Genomic DNA, 18,336 nt, shown 5'->3' on the forward strand with positions numbered 1-18,336 from the left:
TGACTCATACCACATACAGGCTTCACTAGCTTCATTATATCCTGAACAATGCATGGTAACTTTAGATTGGCATAGCACACAATTTAAAATAAGCATATCCTCCGCAAAAATAGCAATACATTAAAACTATTCAGAAGAATATTCTAATGTATAGTTCCAAATGTAAAGCAACAAAAAAGTGCTAACAGTGGCTACATAAACTGATGGCACAGAGACTGGACGGGGCCTGTCTACGGACGGCTGGTCACAGTGTCCGCTCACTGGTGGGTCGTGACAACTGGGAAATTATTTAACGTAAAACAAATAGCTGGTCCTCCATAAAACTGAGGATTCTTTTCCAGGCATCTTCCTGAGCAGCAGCGTGAGGTGCCGGATGTCCTCCCCACAGACAGAACACTACAAGACATAAAACCCAGGGAAGCAATTCTTTTGTTACTTTTCATCATTAGTACAAATTACAATGACCATTCTTCTACTAAAAATGCAGTGACAGATATTATCTCACATTTTTCTGGTTTTTTGCTCCAAAAAGATCCTCTTGAATGTGGTGAGTAAGGTGGTTCTATCAGGTGACCGGCACCAGGATATGACAAAAAGGTAAACAGGTGGGACTTTCCTGCAGCACGGAGGGTCTCTTCCATCTGATGACCAACAACCAACAGGTGTCATGTGACTTCAAGCCCATAAATGTCATTTAAAATGTAAAATATTTCATTTAGTTTCAATTAATACACAGACAATGTAACTGCAAAAATACTTTTAACAACCTACCAAATTTGCGTTCTCATGGACTGCAGTGCTGAGGTCGTCTTCACTCAGTATGTACATCACTGGACAGGTGATTTCCTCAAGCTGCAAAAACAAAAGGCATTCATCGATAAAACCTACATACATGTGCAAAAAATGGATGGATGGATGGAAAACATTGGCACTGGTCACAAGTCATCTCCTCCCTCTATGTGTACAGTCTGTGTTGTGGTTGGTCCAGGAGGTTAGAGACAGAGAGTACATTACCTTCACTTTGCTCCCCGGGTCGAGGTTGGCAAGAAGGGAGATATCTGTAAAACTGGCCTGGCCTTGATTATCATACCGCCAATATTTCCTTCTTCTAAAAATACAAGTTAAGAAAGAAAAACAGAGATAAGACAAAACAATCTCTGTGATAAATATCTGTAGCTTCTGCATAAAATCTGTGTGACAAGCCAGAATAACTGTTTTACCCAATTATTGAAATAACATTCAATTAATGAACAATGAAAAGTCGCTAAACTTTTCATGCCTGAAACTAAAATCAATTAATTTTGTGAGAAAATTCCACAGTCATGTCTTAATAATACAATCTCAATCCAAAATGTTATGAAATTATGTGAAATATATTCTAAACAGATTACTATGATGTACATGTTAATTTTAATTAACCTTTAATTAAATACAACACAAAGACAACATATTTAATGTTGAAATAATAAACTTCAGTTTTCAGTGCGATTGGAGGCCACATGCATTCGGTATTGGTTTTCATTGAATCTTTTGTTATTTTACGGTTCGCCACAGTGAACTACTCAAATTGAGAGATTCTGAAACCCTTGAAAAATTCTAAAATATACCTCCCACATGTTTTTACATCACCTGCTACCAATGAACCTCTTTAAATATGGAACAATCCAATCAGGATTGAGCATTCTGCAACTTTCATTTGTCCCTGTCCAAATTTATTTGAGATGTGTTGCTGGCACTAGAAAGGTTCAGTATACAGTGGTACCTCTACTTACAAATGTCTCGACTTACAAAATTTTTTACTTACGAAATTTCTCAGCAGGAAAATATTACCTCTACTTACGAAAGAAATTTCAACTTACGTCATGTAAAAACACAGTATTGGCTGATACTCGAATCTCCCACAGTTTCCTGAACGCAACATTGTCATAGCTGCTCTGCCATTGGCTATTACCTAGTATCTTCCTGGAATCCCATTGGCTAGGAGGGATGCGATTCCACCTCTGTGTGGAGCTAGATCAGTGCTTATGAAGCTTATGTAGCGTCCTCGTCATTCGGCCCACGACCCATGAGGTGTTCTGATAGTTTTACGTAAATATATTAACTTTTAGAGTATTCACTATGGACCCCAAGATAGTGACGGAGAAAAGAGGAAAAGAAAAGACGAAGAAAAGAGTTTTTTTGTCCGTACAAACAAATCAAGAGATGATAGAAGAGCCTGAAAAAGGGATGCGTTTGGTTGATTTCACCAAAGAATATGGCCGTAATGCATCGACAATCACCACGTTATTAAAACTAAAGGAAGTTTAAGGAGTTTAAGGCGTCGCGTGGGTGGTTGGAGAAGTTCAGAAGGAGGACTGGAATTCACTCTGTTGTTCATGGGGGGGCAAGAGGGCATGAACCAAAGAGGGCAAAAAACAATGAGGACAGCAGTTAAAAGGTAAATGATTCATCGTTTTTATTCTTTATTCTTTGTTTTTTTACGTTACACACAACTCTCATTTATTGTGTAATTATCTAATCGTAACATGTATTTGTTACATATTTTGATACATTTTTATGCTTTATAAAACATTTATGTTGGAATTTTGGGGGCTTGGAATGGATTAGGGCATTTGAATGGAAAACGCGTCTCTACTTACGTAATTTTCTACTCAAGTAATTTCTTCCGGAACCAATTAATTTCGTAGGTAGAGGTACCACTGTACATTTCCAAAAATCAATGTCATACCAATGAGGTACAGTAAGATCTACAGTTCCCCCTCACGCATTCGTGCATCAACGCCTGCGACTTCTCCTCATTGCGGATTTTTGGTAGGCAGTCACATGATACCATACGCACATTCTATTGGCTGACGGCATCCAGTAGTGCGCTACGTTCTGTGAGTCTCGGACTTCCGTGAGACACAAAAGTGCTTTAAACAGTCTATCAGAGTGTTTTAAAGGTAATACAGATAGAAGGTGGTTTACTATCAGTATGGGGGGGGGATCAGAAACGTTTAAATTACCGTAAATAATATGATAAATAATTTGTCGCTGTAACGTGGAATTCATTGTTTGCGTGTGGTTCCTGGAAAGCATTAACTGCAAAGAACGAGGGATCACTGCATGGTCTTTGCATTATTTTCAATCAAACCAAATATAAAAAAGATGTTAAAATATTTTGGTCATGTACCTTTCAAATGTTTCAGTTCTACCCTCTTCATCCGAGAGGTTCACAGAACTTCCGACTGGACCATTGATGCAAATTAAACAGGCTGGCTGAAAAGGAGAATGTATATACAGTGATACCTCTGTACTCGACCGCCTCTATACTCGACCAAATCGGTGCTCGACCAAAACATTCGAGTAGAAAATGTATCGGACCCCGAACAGATTTTCGGTACTCGACTAGCCGAGTCGACCCGAACGCGCTCCTCGGCTGCGGTCCTCGGCAAGCGGGTAAGCGTCAGTTCGACTCACACCGCCAGCGGAGTAACACGTACGCAAATTACGTACGCAAATTACGTACGCAAAGACGTACGGAAATTATAGCAAAATATGAAAGTGGTGTACGAGTGTCCGACCTCGCGTCGCAGTACGAAATGAAAGTCAACCATTTCCACTATCTTGAAGCAGAAGCAACTGACAATGGACAGGTTCCTTCTTAAAGAAAAGAGGAAGGCTACTGCCCAGCCAGATTCACCTCCACGGAAGAGAGAGAGAAGGGAGGAAACCCCTGGAGGGGCGTTACCTAGCGTCATCATGGAAGGGATTCCCCTTCCATGATGACGCTAGTGCCATCAACCACTCTCAAAAACGTAAAGTAAATTATACAAAATGCTTTATAATGCTTTATCTTTATCATGTACTGCTTGTGCACATTTACGTATTCATTGTTGTTTAGATACACGTTCTTATAATATTTTAGGTATTTTTCTAAATGGTAAGAAAGGATTAAAATACTTTCCATTATTTCTTATGGGAAAATTGGTTTCGGTGGTCGAACAAATCGGTGCTCAACCACCACCTCAGAACGGATTATGGTCGAGTACAGAGGTATCACTGTAGTTAAAAGTCCACAGGGAGGACATTTTACAGTCAGTCAGTCAGTCATCTTCAAATCACCACCACTGTATCCGCCGCAGCGGGTCACAGGGAGCCGGAGCATATCTCGGTGGCATAGGGCATGAGGCGGGGGACACTCCGGGTACGACGCCAGTGTGGCCAGAGCCACACACAAAGACATACAATCATGCACACACACACTCATTCCTATCGGCAATTTAGATCGGCCAACCAACCTGAAGCGCATGTTTCTGGAGGGGGGAGGAAGCCGGAGAACCCGGGGAGAACCCACGCAGACACTGGGAGAACTAGCAAACTCCACACAGAGCGGGACTGGACATTTTACAATTTCTATAAATTTCTTTGACATAATTTCCTTTCTATTGTTCAGTCTTCTTCTTCTTCTCCTTTGGGCTTTTCCCTTCAGGGGTCTCCACAGCCAATCAGTTTCCTCCATCTAACCCTGTCTTCTGCATCCTCTTCTCTCACACCAACTACCTTCATGTCCTCTTTCACTACATCCATAAACCTCCTCTTTGGTCTTCCTCTAGGCCTCCTGCCTGGCAGTTCAGAACTCAGCATCCTTCTACCAATATATTCACTATCTCTCCTCTGGACATGTCCAAACCATCTCAGTCTGGCCTCTCTGACTTTATCTCCAGAACCTCTAACATGTGCTGTCCCTCTGATGTACTCATTCCTGATCCTATCCATCCTGGTCACTCCCAGAGAGAACCTCAGCATCTTCATCTCTGCTACCTCCAGCTCTGTCTCCTGTCTTTTCCTCAGGGACACTGTCTCTAGACCAAACAACATCTCTGGTCTCACCACAGTTTTGTACACCTTTCCTTTCATTTTAGCTGAAACTCTTCTATCACACATCACACCTGACACTTTCCTCCACCCGTTCCATCCTGCCTGGACACGCTTCTTCACCTCTTTTCCACACTCTCCATTGCTCTGGACTGTTGAGCCTAAGTACTTCAAATCCTCCACCTTCTTGATCTCTTCTCCCTGTAACCTCACTCTTCCACTTGGGTCCCTCTCATTCACACACATGTACTCTGTCTTACTGCGGCTAACCTTCATTCCTCTCCTTTCCAGGACAAACCTCCACCTCTCTAGCTTCTCCTCCACCTGTTCCCTGCTCTCACTGCAGATCACAATGTCATCTGCAAACATCATAGTCCATGGAGATTCCTGTCTAACCTCGTCTGTCAGCCTGTCCATCACCATAGCAACAAGAAGGGGCTCAGAGCTGATCCCTGATGCAGTCCCACCTCCACCTTGAACTCCTCTGTCACACCTACAGCACACCTCACCACTGTCTTACAGTCCTCATACATGTCCTGCACCGCTCTAACATACTTCTCTGCCACTCCAGACTTCCTCATACAATACCACAGTTCCTCTCTGGACACCCTGTCATCAGCTTTCTCCAGATCTACAAAAACACAATGCAGCTCCCTCTGGCCTTCTCTGTACTTCTCTATCAACATCCTCAAAGCAAATACTGCATCTGTAGTACTCTTTTTTGGCATGAAACCATACTGCTGCTCACAAATGCTCACTTCTGCCCTTAGTCTAGCTTCCACTACTCTTTACCATAACTTCATTGTATGGCTCATCAGCTTTATTCCTCTGTAGTTGCCACAACTCTGCACATCTCCCTTGTTCTTAAAAATGGGCACCAGCACACTTCTCCTCCATTCCTCAGGCATCTTCTCACTATCTAAGATCCTGTTGAACAACCCAGTCAGAAACTCTACTGCCACCTCTCCTAGACACTTCCAAACCTCTCTATCTCTCTGTCTTGCCAACCGGTATAGATCAGTCTCTCCCTCCTTACTGTCCAACCTAGCATACAAGTCATCATAAGCTTCTTGTTTGGCCTTTGCTACCTCTACCTTCACCTTACGCTGCATCTCCCTGTACTCCTGTCTACTCTCCTCAGTCCTCTCAGTGTCCCACTTCTTCTTAGCTAACCTCTTTCTCTGTATACACTCCTGTACCTCCTCATTCCACCACCAAGTCTCCTTATCTACTTTCCTTCCAGATGACACACCAAGTACTCTCCTACCTGTCTCCCTGATCACATTAGCTGTAGTTTTCCAGTCATCTGGAAGCACCTCCTGACCACCCAGAGCCTGTCTTAACTCCTTCCTAAAAGTCATGGAAAAGTCTTCCTTTTTTAGTTTCCACCATTTCTTCCTCTGCTCTGCCTTTGTCCTCTTCATCTTCCTCACCACCGGAGTCCACACTACCATCCTAGGCTGTTTGGCTACACTCTCACCTACCACGACTTTCTAGTCCTTTCTATTGTTCAGTAATACATTTAATTTCATACCTAATCTTCCACAATGAACACATTTAATTTTCTTGCATAGGCATAGCATAAGGTATATATTGATCAAACTCTAGTTTTACTGGATGACAGAATCAGACGTACATTGACACCAGTCTGTGATGCAATTCGAAGACTCAGATACACTCCAAAGGAAAAACCAATGATCCCAACTCTGTCTGCACAGACCTGATGATGATTCCGAAGAAACTGGAAGGCGGACTGTACAGACAAGAACATTTTGAGATAATAAATGGATTTAGTGACACGTATACGTAACACGGATCATAATCATAATATGAGGTATAGATCTTATCTTACCCTGAAATATGAATCACCAACATTCATGCTTTCTCTTGGGCCAGGTAAATCTTTGTGATCTTTGTAAGTAAGGGACAAGCTTGCATATCCTCTGGAGGCAAACAGCACAGAGCGGTATTCTGACAATCCTCCACCAAATCCCCACATGTCCAACATGCCTGGAAATGGTCCTGGTCCTGCAGAACCAATCCATACAGTTTCAATGCCAGGCGCTCTTGTGAGTGAATGCTTCAAATCTTGTTCTCACCGGGTGGCAAAAACAGCGTAGCTACAAGACTGTCCTGTCGAATCTCTGTTCTTTGTACACCTGGTGCCATGTACCAACGCTCAATAGTGGTAGCAGCCAGCTCAGTGGTCGGACCCTCACTGGGTGAAACATGACCCTCCAGTAAGGAAACCAGCGTGACAAACGGAGTCTCTACATTTTGTTTTTTTAGCCTGTAAAAAAGAGAAGATCAGTCAGGAAACTCTCATCAACCACTTCTTCTGACCTTTAACTGCAAAGATAACAAGCATTTAGCATGATGAAAATGTACCGGCGATGCTCAAGAAAACTGTCACACAGACTTAAATATGACATTATAAAATGTGCATTATATTATTATAGGAATTGATGTTTTCTTGATCTCCCTGAAAACTTTTATCACATGCCTTAAACCTTCTCTTGATCCAGGAGCCGGCTGCTGGCTCCAGAACAGTCCCATTGGTTCACAGCCCAGATATGAACCCCCGACTGAGTGATCCCTGGTCACTATGGAGAGGTCAGAGGAGAAAGCCATTAACTCATTGACTGCCAGACACTTTCAGCGCGGACAGCTCCCCAGTGCCAGAGATTTTGAGCATTTTCACTGAATTTTGAAGGCCCACCAAATATTCATTTTTTAGGCTACATAAACATTCCACATATCACCCGAAACTTTAGACTGTCTTCTTTCATCAGAAAAAAAAATTTTGTTTCTAGCATCTATGTGTGTTTAGTTATTGCCCGTAGAACACAGGGTGGTTTCAGCAAAAACAGCTGATTTTGACCAGAAAACGGAGATAATGACGTTTTACTGCAGAGAAGCAAATTCAAGCAAAACTCCAACGTCAAACTTCTGAAAATACTTTTACTTATTGAAACAATGCAAACAACATTATATAAAACATTTTTGATGAACAAATGATTTTATAACAATTTTGAAAATTAGACAAAACATAACAAAGTACATTCATCTCACTGTCAACTGTCAGAACCATTTACAGGTGAGTATGTGTGGGTGTAATCAATGATATTTCTTTTGAGTGTGATAAACAGTGAAGCATTCTCCTGCATGCAGGGGAATACGACAGGCCTTGCACCACATCCTGGTCTCACTCCTCCCACCCCTTCTAACACACACCCGACATTTCCTTGAGGGATGTGCCTTCTTTGTGGTGGCCCTCAAACGTTCCAGCTTGTGCCTGGACATCAGGCCATCGAGTCTGCCTTCTGGGTCTCTGTTTCTGAGTGACCTGGTTTGCATCACGTCTTCGACCTCCATCTCCTCGCCTTCCTCATGTGACACGTACCCCTTTTCAGTCCAGGACCTGGCAATATCCTTCATGAAATCAAGGTGCGATTTCTTGATCCCTGGGTTCCTGGACCTGAACAACACATAGGCATTGTACACACAAATCTGGAACAAATAGGCGACAAACTTTTTTGTCCAGTTTTGAGTTTTCCTGATGAAGGGGTAGTATGCAATGTTCTGGTCTAGTTTGTCCACCCCATTCATGCAGGAATTGTACTGAACCACACACTCCGGTTTGAGCTGTGCCACTTTTTCCCGCTGACCCTTCTGCCACACCTCCACCCTCTGCATCCTGTCGTTGTGGCAGGTTGTTATCATCCTCACCAGGCGCTTGTCCTGCCAGGCCAAGACCAGTACCCGGCCGTTGTGTCGCACCACCTTCCCCTCCTCACCCAAGTCTGTCTTTGACGGCTCCCTGATGATCTGTGGTTCGCCACGGTTTTTCCTGAGGGTTCCACAAACATTAGTCTTTTTTTTACACAACTGCTCACACAGTTTTACGGAATTATAAAAATTGTCCATGAATATTGTGTACCCCTGCTCGGTCAGGCGGTCAAGGAGGGAGAACACAATGTCTGGGAGTGTGCTCGGCTGGCCAACATAAGGCAACATATTGTAACAATAGCCAGTCCGCGAGTCACACAAAATATAAGATTTGATGCCATACTCGACTTGTAAACCCTGAAGTTCAGGCGTCCACGCCACTGCAACATCCCCTCATCAATGCAAATGTTTTCATGGGGCTGATACAGCTCTTTGAATTTGGAAATAATTGAATCAAGGACAGGACGCACTTTATAAAGTTTATCTCCAGCATCCTGTGAGGCATTGTCATTGAAGTGGAGAAACTTCCCAATTAGCTGGAACCTGTTGCGTGGCATGGTGTTATTGAAGTACGGAATGGCTTCCATTGGATCCTCACTCCAGTACATGCTGACGCTGGGCTTCTTTATGTAGCCGGTGAGGAACGTAAGACCCAAGTATTTTTTGAGCTCTGGAACGTTCACCGGTTTCCACACCCTCTCTCTGGAGTGTGGCAGAGCTTCAGGATGTGCCTGTATAAACTGCCGTGCATACAGGTTGGTCTGAGACACAATGTGTCCCAGCAGCTCCTCAGTCAGAAACAGCTCCATGAAGTCAACCGGCTGGTCTGAATCCAGGTCTGCAGCCGCATTCAGGGGACCAGGGGTTGCCAAGAATGGGAACTTAGTGGGTTTCCAGCCATCATGACCCCAAACACCTGCATCCACCTCCAGTGATTGGTGTCTCCTCGCACCTCTCCCTCTAGCAGGTGCACGTCCTCTTCTCGTTTTAGGGACTGTAAAATATAGAAATATACAATTTTACACTATATATATATATGCATGCTTGAAATAAGTAGGATATCATTTTACACAACATATATATATATTATATACACACATGCCTGAAATATGTACCATTCTACAAAACATACACACACACACATATTATACATATAGACACACACATGCCTGAAATAAGTACCATTCTACAAAACACACACACACACATATTATACATATATACACACACTTACCTGAAATAAGTACCATTTTACACAAAAGAGTAATACATTCATAGATGGGGAACAACTTATGGGAGACGGAGGGCCGACGCGTGTTTTTTACATCATGCAACAAAGTAGCAAAATAGTTACCTTTGCTCCTCAGATCCTCCGTGGGCTCCCCCAGGTGTGGGGAGGACTCCCTGCTGCTTTCTGACGGAATCCAGTCAGATGACGAGTCCGGGTCCGGTTCAGAGTCAGAACCGTCGCCGGACAGACGCAGCGGAGAACTCTCCGCAGCGGCGCTCCCACGTGGGACGCCGCCGAACTGCGGGGGGGCCCCGCTACAACCCGCCACGCTTTCCTCGCCTCCGATCCGGTCTTCAATCTCCTTGGGTGCATCTCCTGCCCCCCGATCCTTACCGCTGTCGCTCATTTCCACAGCAGCTACACTGCCAGACAAGCTCTGTGCCAGTGTTAGCTGCTTGAACCTGCCTCCTCCACATGCTTTCGCCTTGCGCTTCGCCATTTTGCTCTCCACTACTGCCCCAACCCCGACGCTTCTTCGTCGTTTTATCTGGTGATCTAGGGTGTGAAACACTGCCCCCGACCGGAATAAATGGAATACAAGGCTGAAAATCACACAGAATGTGCGAAACGCTTTGATCTAACGTTCTCTATAAAAAACGCATAAGACGAAATATGACGTCTTTGGCACTCAACGTTTGGATTCTATAAGACGAAATATGATGTCTTTGGCACTCAACGTTTGGATTCTATAAGACGAAATATGACGTCTTTGGCACTCAACGTTTGGATTCTATAAGACGAAATATGACGTCTTTGGCACTCTGTGAGTTAACTGCCTGCACACAGGTGAAAACACAAAAACATTCAGGTTCTTTTCATTAACTGCTTCTTCCACTGTTGTGGGTCGTGGGGTTGCCCATCACAGCAATCTTGGGACAAGAGGCGGGGTACATTCTGGTTGCGACGCCAGTGCCCCGTGGAACACAAAAACAATACAACAATAATAATGATAATGATGACAGTACTTTGGTCGACTGCGGTTGTGGTAAAGTGCTCAACAAATAAAGTTTGGATTGGATAGTAATAATAATCATCATCATCATCATTATTATTATCAATGTTATTATTAGGGTTGAGCCGGGTACTCGTTTCAGACGTCTAGAGATGACGCATTTTTGACGACTACGAGCACGATACGAGTAAAACTTGTCAATACTGTGCTCGTTCATTCATTCATTCATTCATTCATTCATTCATTCATTCATTTTCCTGACTGCTTCATCCGCTGGCATGGGTCACGGGGAGCTGGAGCTGATCCCAGCTGATCCCAGCCGATCCCAGCTGATCCCAGCTGATCCCAGCCAATCTCAGCCGATCCCAGCTGGCACAGTTTAACTGATCGTCTTCATACTCTGTGATTGGCCAGTCACACACAGCGCCCGCCCCTCCCTACAGACACACATCACTGCGGCCAGAGCCATCACTGCCCCCCCCACACACATACACACACACACACACACACACACACACACACACACACACACACACACACACACACACACACACACACACACACACACACACACACACACACACACACACACACACACACACACACACAGACCTTAACCAACATGTTTAACTTTGTGTGAAAAAAAAAATAGGAGGAACATTAGGTGGTAAAAATTAATAAATAATTGAAAAAGAAAAAAACTTTGTGCAGCGTGTGACAACTCTTGTTCATACATACTTTGTAGTTCCTAATCTCCTGTTGCATGTGTTTTATTCATTAATGCACTTCATGTTCTGAGTTCTTAAAAACTTGTTCTGGAAATAATTGTCCTACTTATGGGACAGAAACATTAATTTGAATCTCAGTTTTGAGGCTGTTCTGTAAATAGTTTTAAAATAAACAATAAATATAGCAACTTCTGATCAATCCATATCAATTTCAGATTTACAATAATTTACCAATTTTAGCCTCATCTATTTCCGGTCAAACGACACCCACTACTGGGTTAAGCCCCGCCCATTCAGAGTGCAGATACAGATAATTTCGATGGTTGAACAGATACAGATACACATACAGATACAGGTGTACTCAGTCATCTCCCCACCTGTGTATTTGAATAAGCTCACTTGCAAACCTCACGCTGTCACACTTTTTAAACTCCACCCACTACCTGTTAATTAAGCACTGAACCAATCACAGCGCCCAACCTATCACGGAATCACGTGAACAATATGGCGTCAGGCGTTGGGCAGCGAGGCTTTTTGTTGTGGTTCCTCCTTTCGTCCACACGACAACACAGATATCCGGGACCAAAACGCTGTCGAAGGGAAGTTTTTTGTAAACTCTGTGTTGTCGTGTGGACGAGTTTGGATGTAACTCAAACTTTTTCTATCCGGGGGCGTCTCCCTGTGATGAAAACCGCTGTGCCGTCACTGTGTGTGAGTCGTGTCTATAAGTACACACAGAATGGAAGGAGTTAAAACCGGCTATTTTCTGACGTCTAACAGCTCCATGTTGAAGACGCCTTGATGAACATGCTGACAGCTGGATATTTGTTTGTCTGGTTTTTTATGATTCATAAAGTTTATATATATATATTAGGGCTGTCACTTTAATTCGTTAAGTAGATTAACTAATTACGCTGCAAATTAACGCACTATAAAAATTAACGCAATTAATCGTGAGTGGCAAGTCAATGCGCAAGCATTTTAAATTTGTCCCATTGAGGGACCCGTAGGCTGCAGTGACGTCACTTCCTACCTGCCCCACTAGTCAGAAGCAGAGTGACTGACAACAGAGATGGACGCGACACAGGAGAGCGAGGCAAGACCACTGGGACCTTTGGGAGGAAAGTTTATTTCTAAAAAGAATAAAGACGGACTATCAACACAAACACAGTGATTCTGCCCCGTAGACCCTCCGTCAGTCTGCCCTAGGGCAGATGTGGCTACACACGTAGTTACCACCACCAGCTATGAAGGACGAGTGGATGAATAATGGATCCGATGGAAAGAGTCTTTGAGGGTCCAAAAAAGCGTTATAGAAATCTAATCCATTATTATTATTAGTATTATTATTATTATTATTGTTGTTGTTGTTATTATTGTTGTTATTATTATTATTGTTGTTGTTATTATTATTGTTATTTGTACCTTTTGTAAAAGAGAATCTTCACATCACTGAAGCAGCTCCAGACTAACGTGTCATTTAGATGTAAAACATGTGAAGGACACAGAGGTGAACGTTATCTTACCCTTTAAAGGAAAAGCCTGCTGACATCTTACTATTTAGTCTCCTTATTTAGAGACATGTTCTACTATTCATTGTGAATTGCTGTATTGAGTCAGCTTCAGTATTCATTTTGATTGGGAATCTGCTTATGTGCCTGTTTGAGACTCAGATTATTTTATTTCTGAATTTTATTTATTTTATTTAACTGTATTCGTATTTCATTTTTGAGAAATGCACCTGGCCTAGTTGGTTTGCTGATGTGCTTGGCCTTTTTTCTTTTGAATTTCATTTATAAAGCACTCTTTATTTGGGGGCCTTTAGCAGGTATGAGATTAAAATGCAATTAATTAGATTAATTAATTACAAATCCTGTATTTGATTAGATAATTTTTGCCCGACAGCACTAACATATATATATATATATATATATATATGTATGTGTGTGTGTGTGTGTGTATGCGTGTGTGTGTGTGTATATATGTATATATATATATGTGTATGTGTATATATATATGTATATATATTTATTCATTCACGTTCCTTGACGTCAGTTCTGAGTCGGACCGGGATTCGCTGCCCCCTAGTGGAGACCTCTGTGATGGAGGTCGTCCTCCAGGATGAACGGCATCCCGGTGCCACTTCGGGGTTGTTATTGGTTTGAAGTCTGATATTATTGTTCTGTCGTTGAATTTCCATGGTCTCCCGTTAGTCCCTAGTTATTATAATAACTGTCATGCTTACTGTTAGTAGTTGTAATAACTACTATATTACATTTCTGGTAATGGATTACTGTAATGTACAGAACTAAAACAAACTTTACTCACAGTTGACAGTTCTGTCTGCTTTGGTATTATAATGTGAAAAGGCCTCCCACAGGTCGCCCTCCTCACTGCGCATTTGTGCACATAACGTGACAGGATGGTGTGGGGGCAGGAAGCGTCCTGTAATGCTGACCTGTTCGTCCATGAGGGGGCGAACAGGAGCAGCTGTCAGGAGGGGGGCTCGTCTATAGAGGCTTTTCCATCGCGGTCCTCCTGCCCAGGAGAAAACAAGACTTGTCTCCTTCAGAGCATCATGAACAAGAAGAAGTATACTTTATTTATCCTGCAAGGGAAATTACATAATCACTCAGGTTAGTATAGTATACAGGCCCCCTGAACACAACACACAAGGGGGCCTGTAAGCACGTAGGTAGTACATACAGGTACACATCAAACTACACACATCAGGAGGCAGAGTGACGGACAGCGGCTTCTGTAAAATTCCCAAATCGAGTGGGGATGCCGCCTTGCTCAAGGGCGCCTCGGCAGTGGCTAGGAGGTGAGCCGACACCTCCCACCATCGACTCACACTCGGTTGGATGTTCTGGCGGGAGCGGGATTCGAGCCCCCGATGGCGGGGCGTTCCTGTCTTCAAGACGATCGCTCTACCGCTGAGCCATTGCCGCCCCAAATCCTGAGAGACATTCAGTCCAACCAATCAGAGGCAGAATAAGGAGCTTGATGACCTTTAATCCTATTTAAAAATGTACAAATACTTTGACGACGAATCAGTCCTTCCCTGTGTACCTTTACATTCTATTACCTGTTAATGAATGGACGTATCCGCTGTGTGTGGTCTGGTTTAAAGGTTGATGCTAGCTGCTCATGATCATCAGATGCCGGCCATTCTACCTGCCTAGGGAGTTTTCTGCCAAATTGCTGGTGGCAGTATACATCCCTCCCCCCTCCAGCAACAACAGGAGTGAGGCACTGAATGATTTCTACCATGTCATCAGTGACCAGCAGACAGCCCACCCAGATGCCTTCCTCATTCTGGTTGGGGAATTTAACCATTCAAACCCCAAGAGTGTGTTTCCAAAATGACATAGACATATCAACTTTGCCACCAGAGGAGCTAACATCCTGGACAATGTCTACACGACACATAAAGATGCCTACAAGGCCCGCGCCCTCCCCCACCTTGGGGCGTCAGACCACACCACTGTTATGCTAACGCCCGCATACAGACCGCTCCTTAGAGTCGTTAAACCTGTGAAGAGGCAGATCAGTGTGGCCTGATGGGTCGTCAGAGGCACTTCAGGACTGCTTCTCAACCACAGACTGGACCGTATTCAAAGACGCAACCACCCACAACAACACCACAGACCTCCAGGAGTACACGGAGACCGTCACTGCATACATGAGGAAATGCATGGATGATGTCACGGTCACCAGAACCATCTCCGTTCGAGCCAACCAGAAGCCTTGGCTGACAGGTGAAGTCCACAGACTCCTCACACTCTGGTTCGGTGCTGCCACCCAAAGGGACAGGACAAGACTGCAAAGGACAATCAGGTCTGCTGAGAAGATCACTGAGACCTCCCTGCCCTCCCTCCTAAAGTTGTACTCCTCTAGAGTTAGGAGTCGGGCAGGGAAGATAATCCTGGACACAGACGATTTAAAAGTCTACCTCTGGGAGGCGCTATAGAGCCCTCATCTCAAAAACCACCAAATTAAAGAAATGTTTCTTCCCTCAAGCCATAACACACTTGAACTGCAAATGTCAAATTATTTGTCTTCCAGTTTACACATGCCCTCTGCACTTGCACTTTGCTTCCCCCCCACCTACTGCGTTTTGCGCCTTGTGTTTTGTATTTAGTATAGTTATTTATAGTATTCATAGAGGAATAAAGCTGATGAGCCATACAATGAAGTTATGGGAGAGAGTAGTGGAAGCTAGACTAAGGGCAGAAGTGAACATTTGTGAGCAGCAGTATGGTTTCATGCCAAAAAAGAGTACTACAGATGCAGTATTTGCTTTGAGGATGTTGATAGAGAAGTACAGAGAAGGCCAGAGGGAGCTACAATGTGTTTTTGTAGATCTGGAGAAAGCTGATGTGGTGAGGTGTGCTGTAGGTGTGACAGAGGAGTTCAAGGTGGAGGTGGGACTGCATCAGGGATCAGCTCTGAGCCCCTTCTTGTTGCTATGGTGATGGACAGGCTGACAGACGAGGTTAGACAGGAATCTCCATGGACTATGATGTTTGCAGATGACATTGTGATCTGTAGTGAGAGCAGGGAACAGGTGGAGGAGAAGCTAGAGAGGTGGAGGTTTGTCCTGGAAAGGAGAGGAATGAAGGTTAGCCGCAGTAAGACAGAGTACATGTGTGTGAATGAGAGGGACCCAAGTGGAAGAGTGAGGTTACAGGGAGAAGAGATCAAGAAGGTGGAGGATTTGAAGTACTTAGTCCAGAGCAATGGAGAGGGTGGAAAAGAGGTGAAGAAGCGTGTCCAGGCAGGATGGAACGGGTGGAGGAAAGTGTCAGGTGTGATGTGTGATAGAAGAGTTTCAGCTAAAATGAAAGGAAAGGTGTACAAAACTGTGGTGAGACCAGCGATGTTGTTTGGTCTAGAGACAGTGTCACTGAGGAAAAGACAGGAGACAGAGCTGGAGGTAGCAGAGATGAAGATGCTGAGGTTCTCTCTGGGAGTGACCAGGATGGATAGGATCAGGAATGAGTACATCAGAGGGACAGCACATGTTAGAGGTTCTGGAGATAAAGTCAGAGAGGCCAGACTGAGATGGTTTGGACATGTCCAGAGGAGAGATAGTGAATATATTGGTAGAAGGATGCTGAGTTTTGAACTGCCAGGCAGGAGGCCTAGAGGAAGACCAAAGAGGAGGTTTATGGATGTGATGAGGGAAGACATGAAGGTAGTTGGTGTGAGAGAAGAGGATTCGAAGGACAGGGCTAGATGGAGGAAATTGATTCGCTGTGGCGACCCCTGAAGGGAAAAGCTGAAAGGAAAAGAAGATTTATAGTATTCATAGTATTTAGCAGTTAAATTTAATGTATGAATGTACAGTTTGAGACACCACCTGCCGGAAACAAATTCCTTGTCTGTTTTTGAACAAACGATGGTCATTAAAACTGATTCTGATTCTGATTGACAGTAAAGCTGACATTGACTTTCTGTCATATCCTAAACAGAGCAGGAAGTTTTTTGTTTTCAATCAAATTTTGGAATTTTGAAGTTTAATAGTTTTCGTTTTTATATACTGCTACTGCTCACTGACCATATGGGACCTCAATTTGGTCACCATAATTGTGTTTCACCCTGAATATCATGAACTGTATTGAACTGTGACAGTGTGGTGAGCGAGGATCAATCACTTGCAGTTAAGAATTAAATTCTTAACTGCAAGAGTAATAAAAAGTACAATCTAACATTATGTGAGAAATGACGATGGTGACACTTAAAAGTGCTTCAGATATTCAGTGACTGCTGTAAAGTTAAACTGGAAGTATTAAATTAAGTACACATGTCTTATTTTATCTTATTTATCTTATTTATCGACCGGGCTTACTGGGACCTTCAGAGACTTATTTCGTACTGTCATATGTAAACGTGTGTCAGCATGACAAATAAAGACTCTGATTCTATCATATTGAGATCTATTAAAAAGCCTCTTGGTGTCATGCCTTAAACCAAACAGCAACTCATTCTGATTCAAATGTCTGGATTTGTCCCCTCCAGTTCCATTCCTCCACGACACTTTGCTCTATGGTGTTTGAATTCGGTGGTAAAATCTCAAAATGTCAGAGATTTAAAAAATGGTGTACCTTAAAAGATGTGGTCATGGCAGCATTAAAATGTTCTAAGGTCCACCATGAAACAAAAGTTTCTATACACTGTTTCCGTTGAATCTGTTTTATACTACACAGCTAGGCTGACGACTACACCCTGAAAAATCTACATGTCTAAGTTCAGAGTTTTTCACACTTGTGTGATAGTACGTGTGATACTTTACGTGTGATAATGTGATAGTTTATTTACCATAATGATCTCAAATCGAAGCTCTCAGATGATTACAATGATCAGCTGCTGGTAAATAGTGAAGGTCTGACCAAATGATACAGAAAGGACTTGTCTCATCTCAATGCTCCACTCTGGCCCAAACATTGCATTTTGAACAAGATGCCTGCCACACACCCAGAAAATAGTCCGTCATGTAGTAATAATAGCACTACTGCTGGAAAATGTAAAAACGTCTCGTGTCTTGACGGCCAATTAGTTGTTGCTTGCAGCTTAACCTGTTCTTATTTTTGTGTTATTTGTTCTGAACACTTTTTTCAGTGTGAAATGGCTGGGTGGGTAAGCGTGTTTAAATGTGCCTGCCACATGAGGTGTTCAGAATGAATTACTTTCATCAAACAGTGCAGTTTACTTTATTTTGTGTTTCTGAAGACAACACAATCATCATCTCATTGTCTCCTAGAGAAGCGCTACAG

General features: G+C 43.3%; 1 protein-coding gene across 1 annotated transcript; it reads right to left on the reverse strand.

Moving 5' to 3' along the window:
- Positions 1 to 6,454: 6,454 nt before the first annotated feature.
- LOC137610260 (acyl-coenzyme A thioesterase 1-like) lies at positions 6,455 to 7,488 on the reverse strand. Its single transcript, XM_068337782.1, has 4 exons — positions 7,361 to 7,488; positions 6,957 to 7,147; positions 6,710 to 6,885; positions 6,455 to 6,610 (listed from the first exon to the last, which is right to left on the reverse strand). The coding sequence occupies exons 1-4, from the start codon at positions 7,486 to 7,488 to the stop codon at positions 6,455 to 6,457; spliced, it is 651 nt and encodes a 216-aa protein (XP_068193883.1).
- Positions 7,489 to 18,336: the final 10,848 nt, after the last annotated feature.

Source organism: Antennarius striatus, chromosome 16, assembly GCF_040054535.1.
Source record: "Antennarius striatus isolate MH-2024 chromosome 16, ASM4005453v1, whole genome shotgun sequence".
Taxonomy (NCBI): domain Eukaryota; kingdom Metazoa; phylum Chordata; class Actinopteri; order Lophiiformes; family Antennariidae; genus Antennarius; species Antennarius striatus.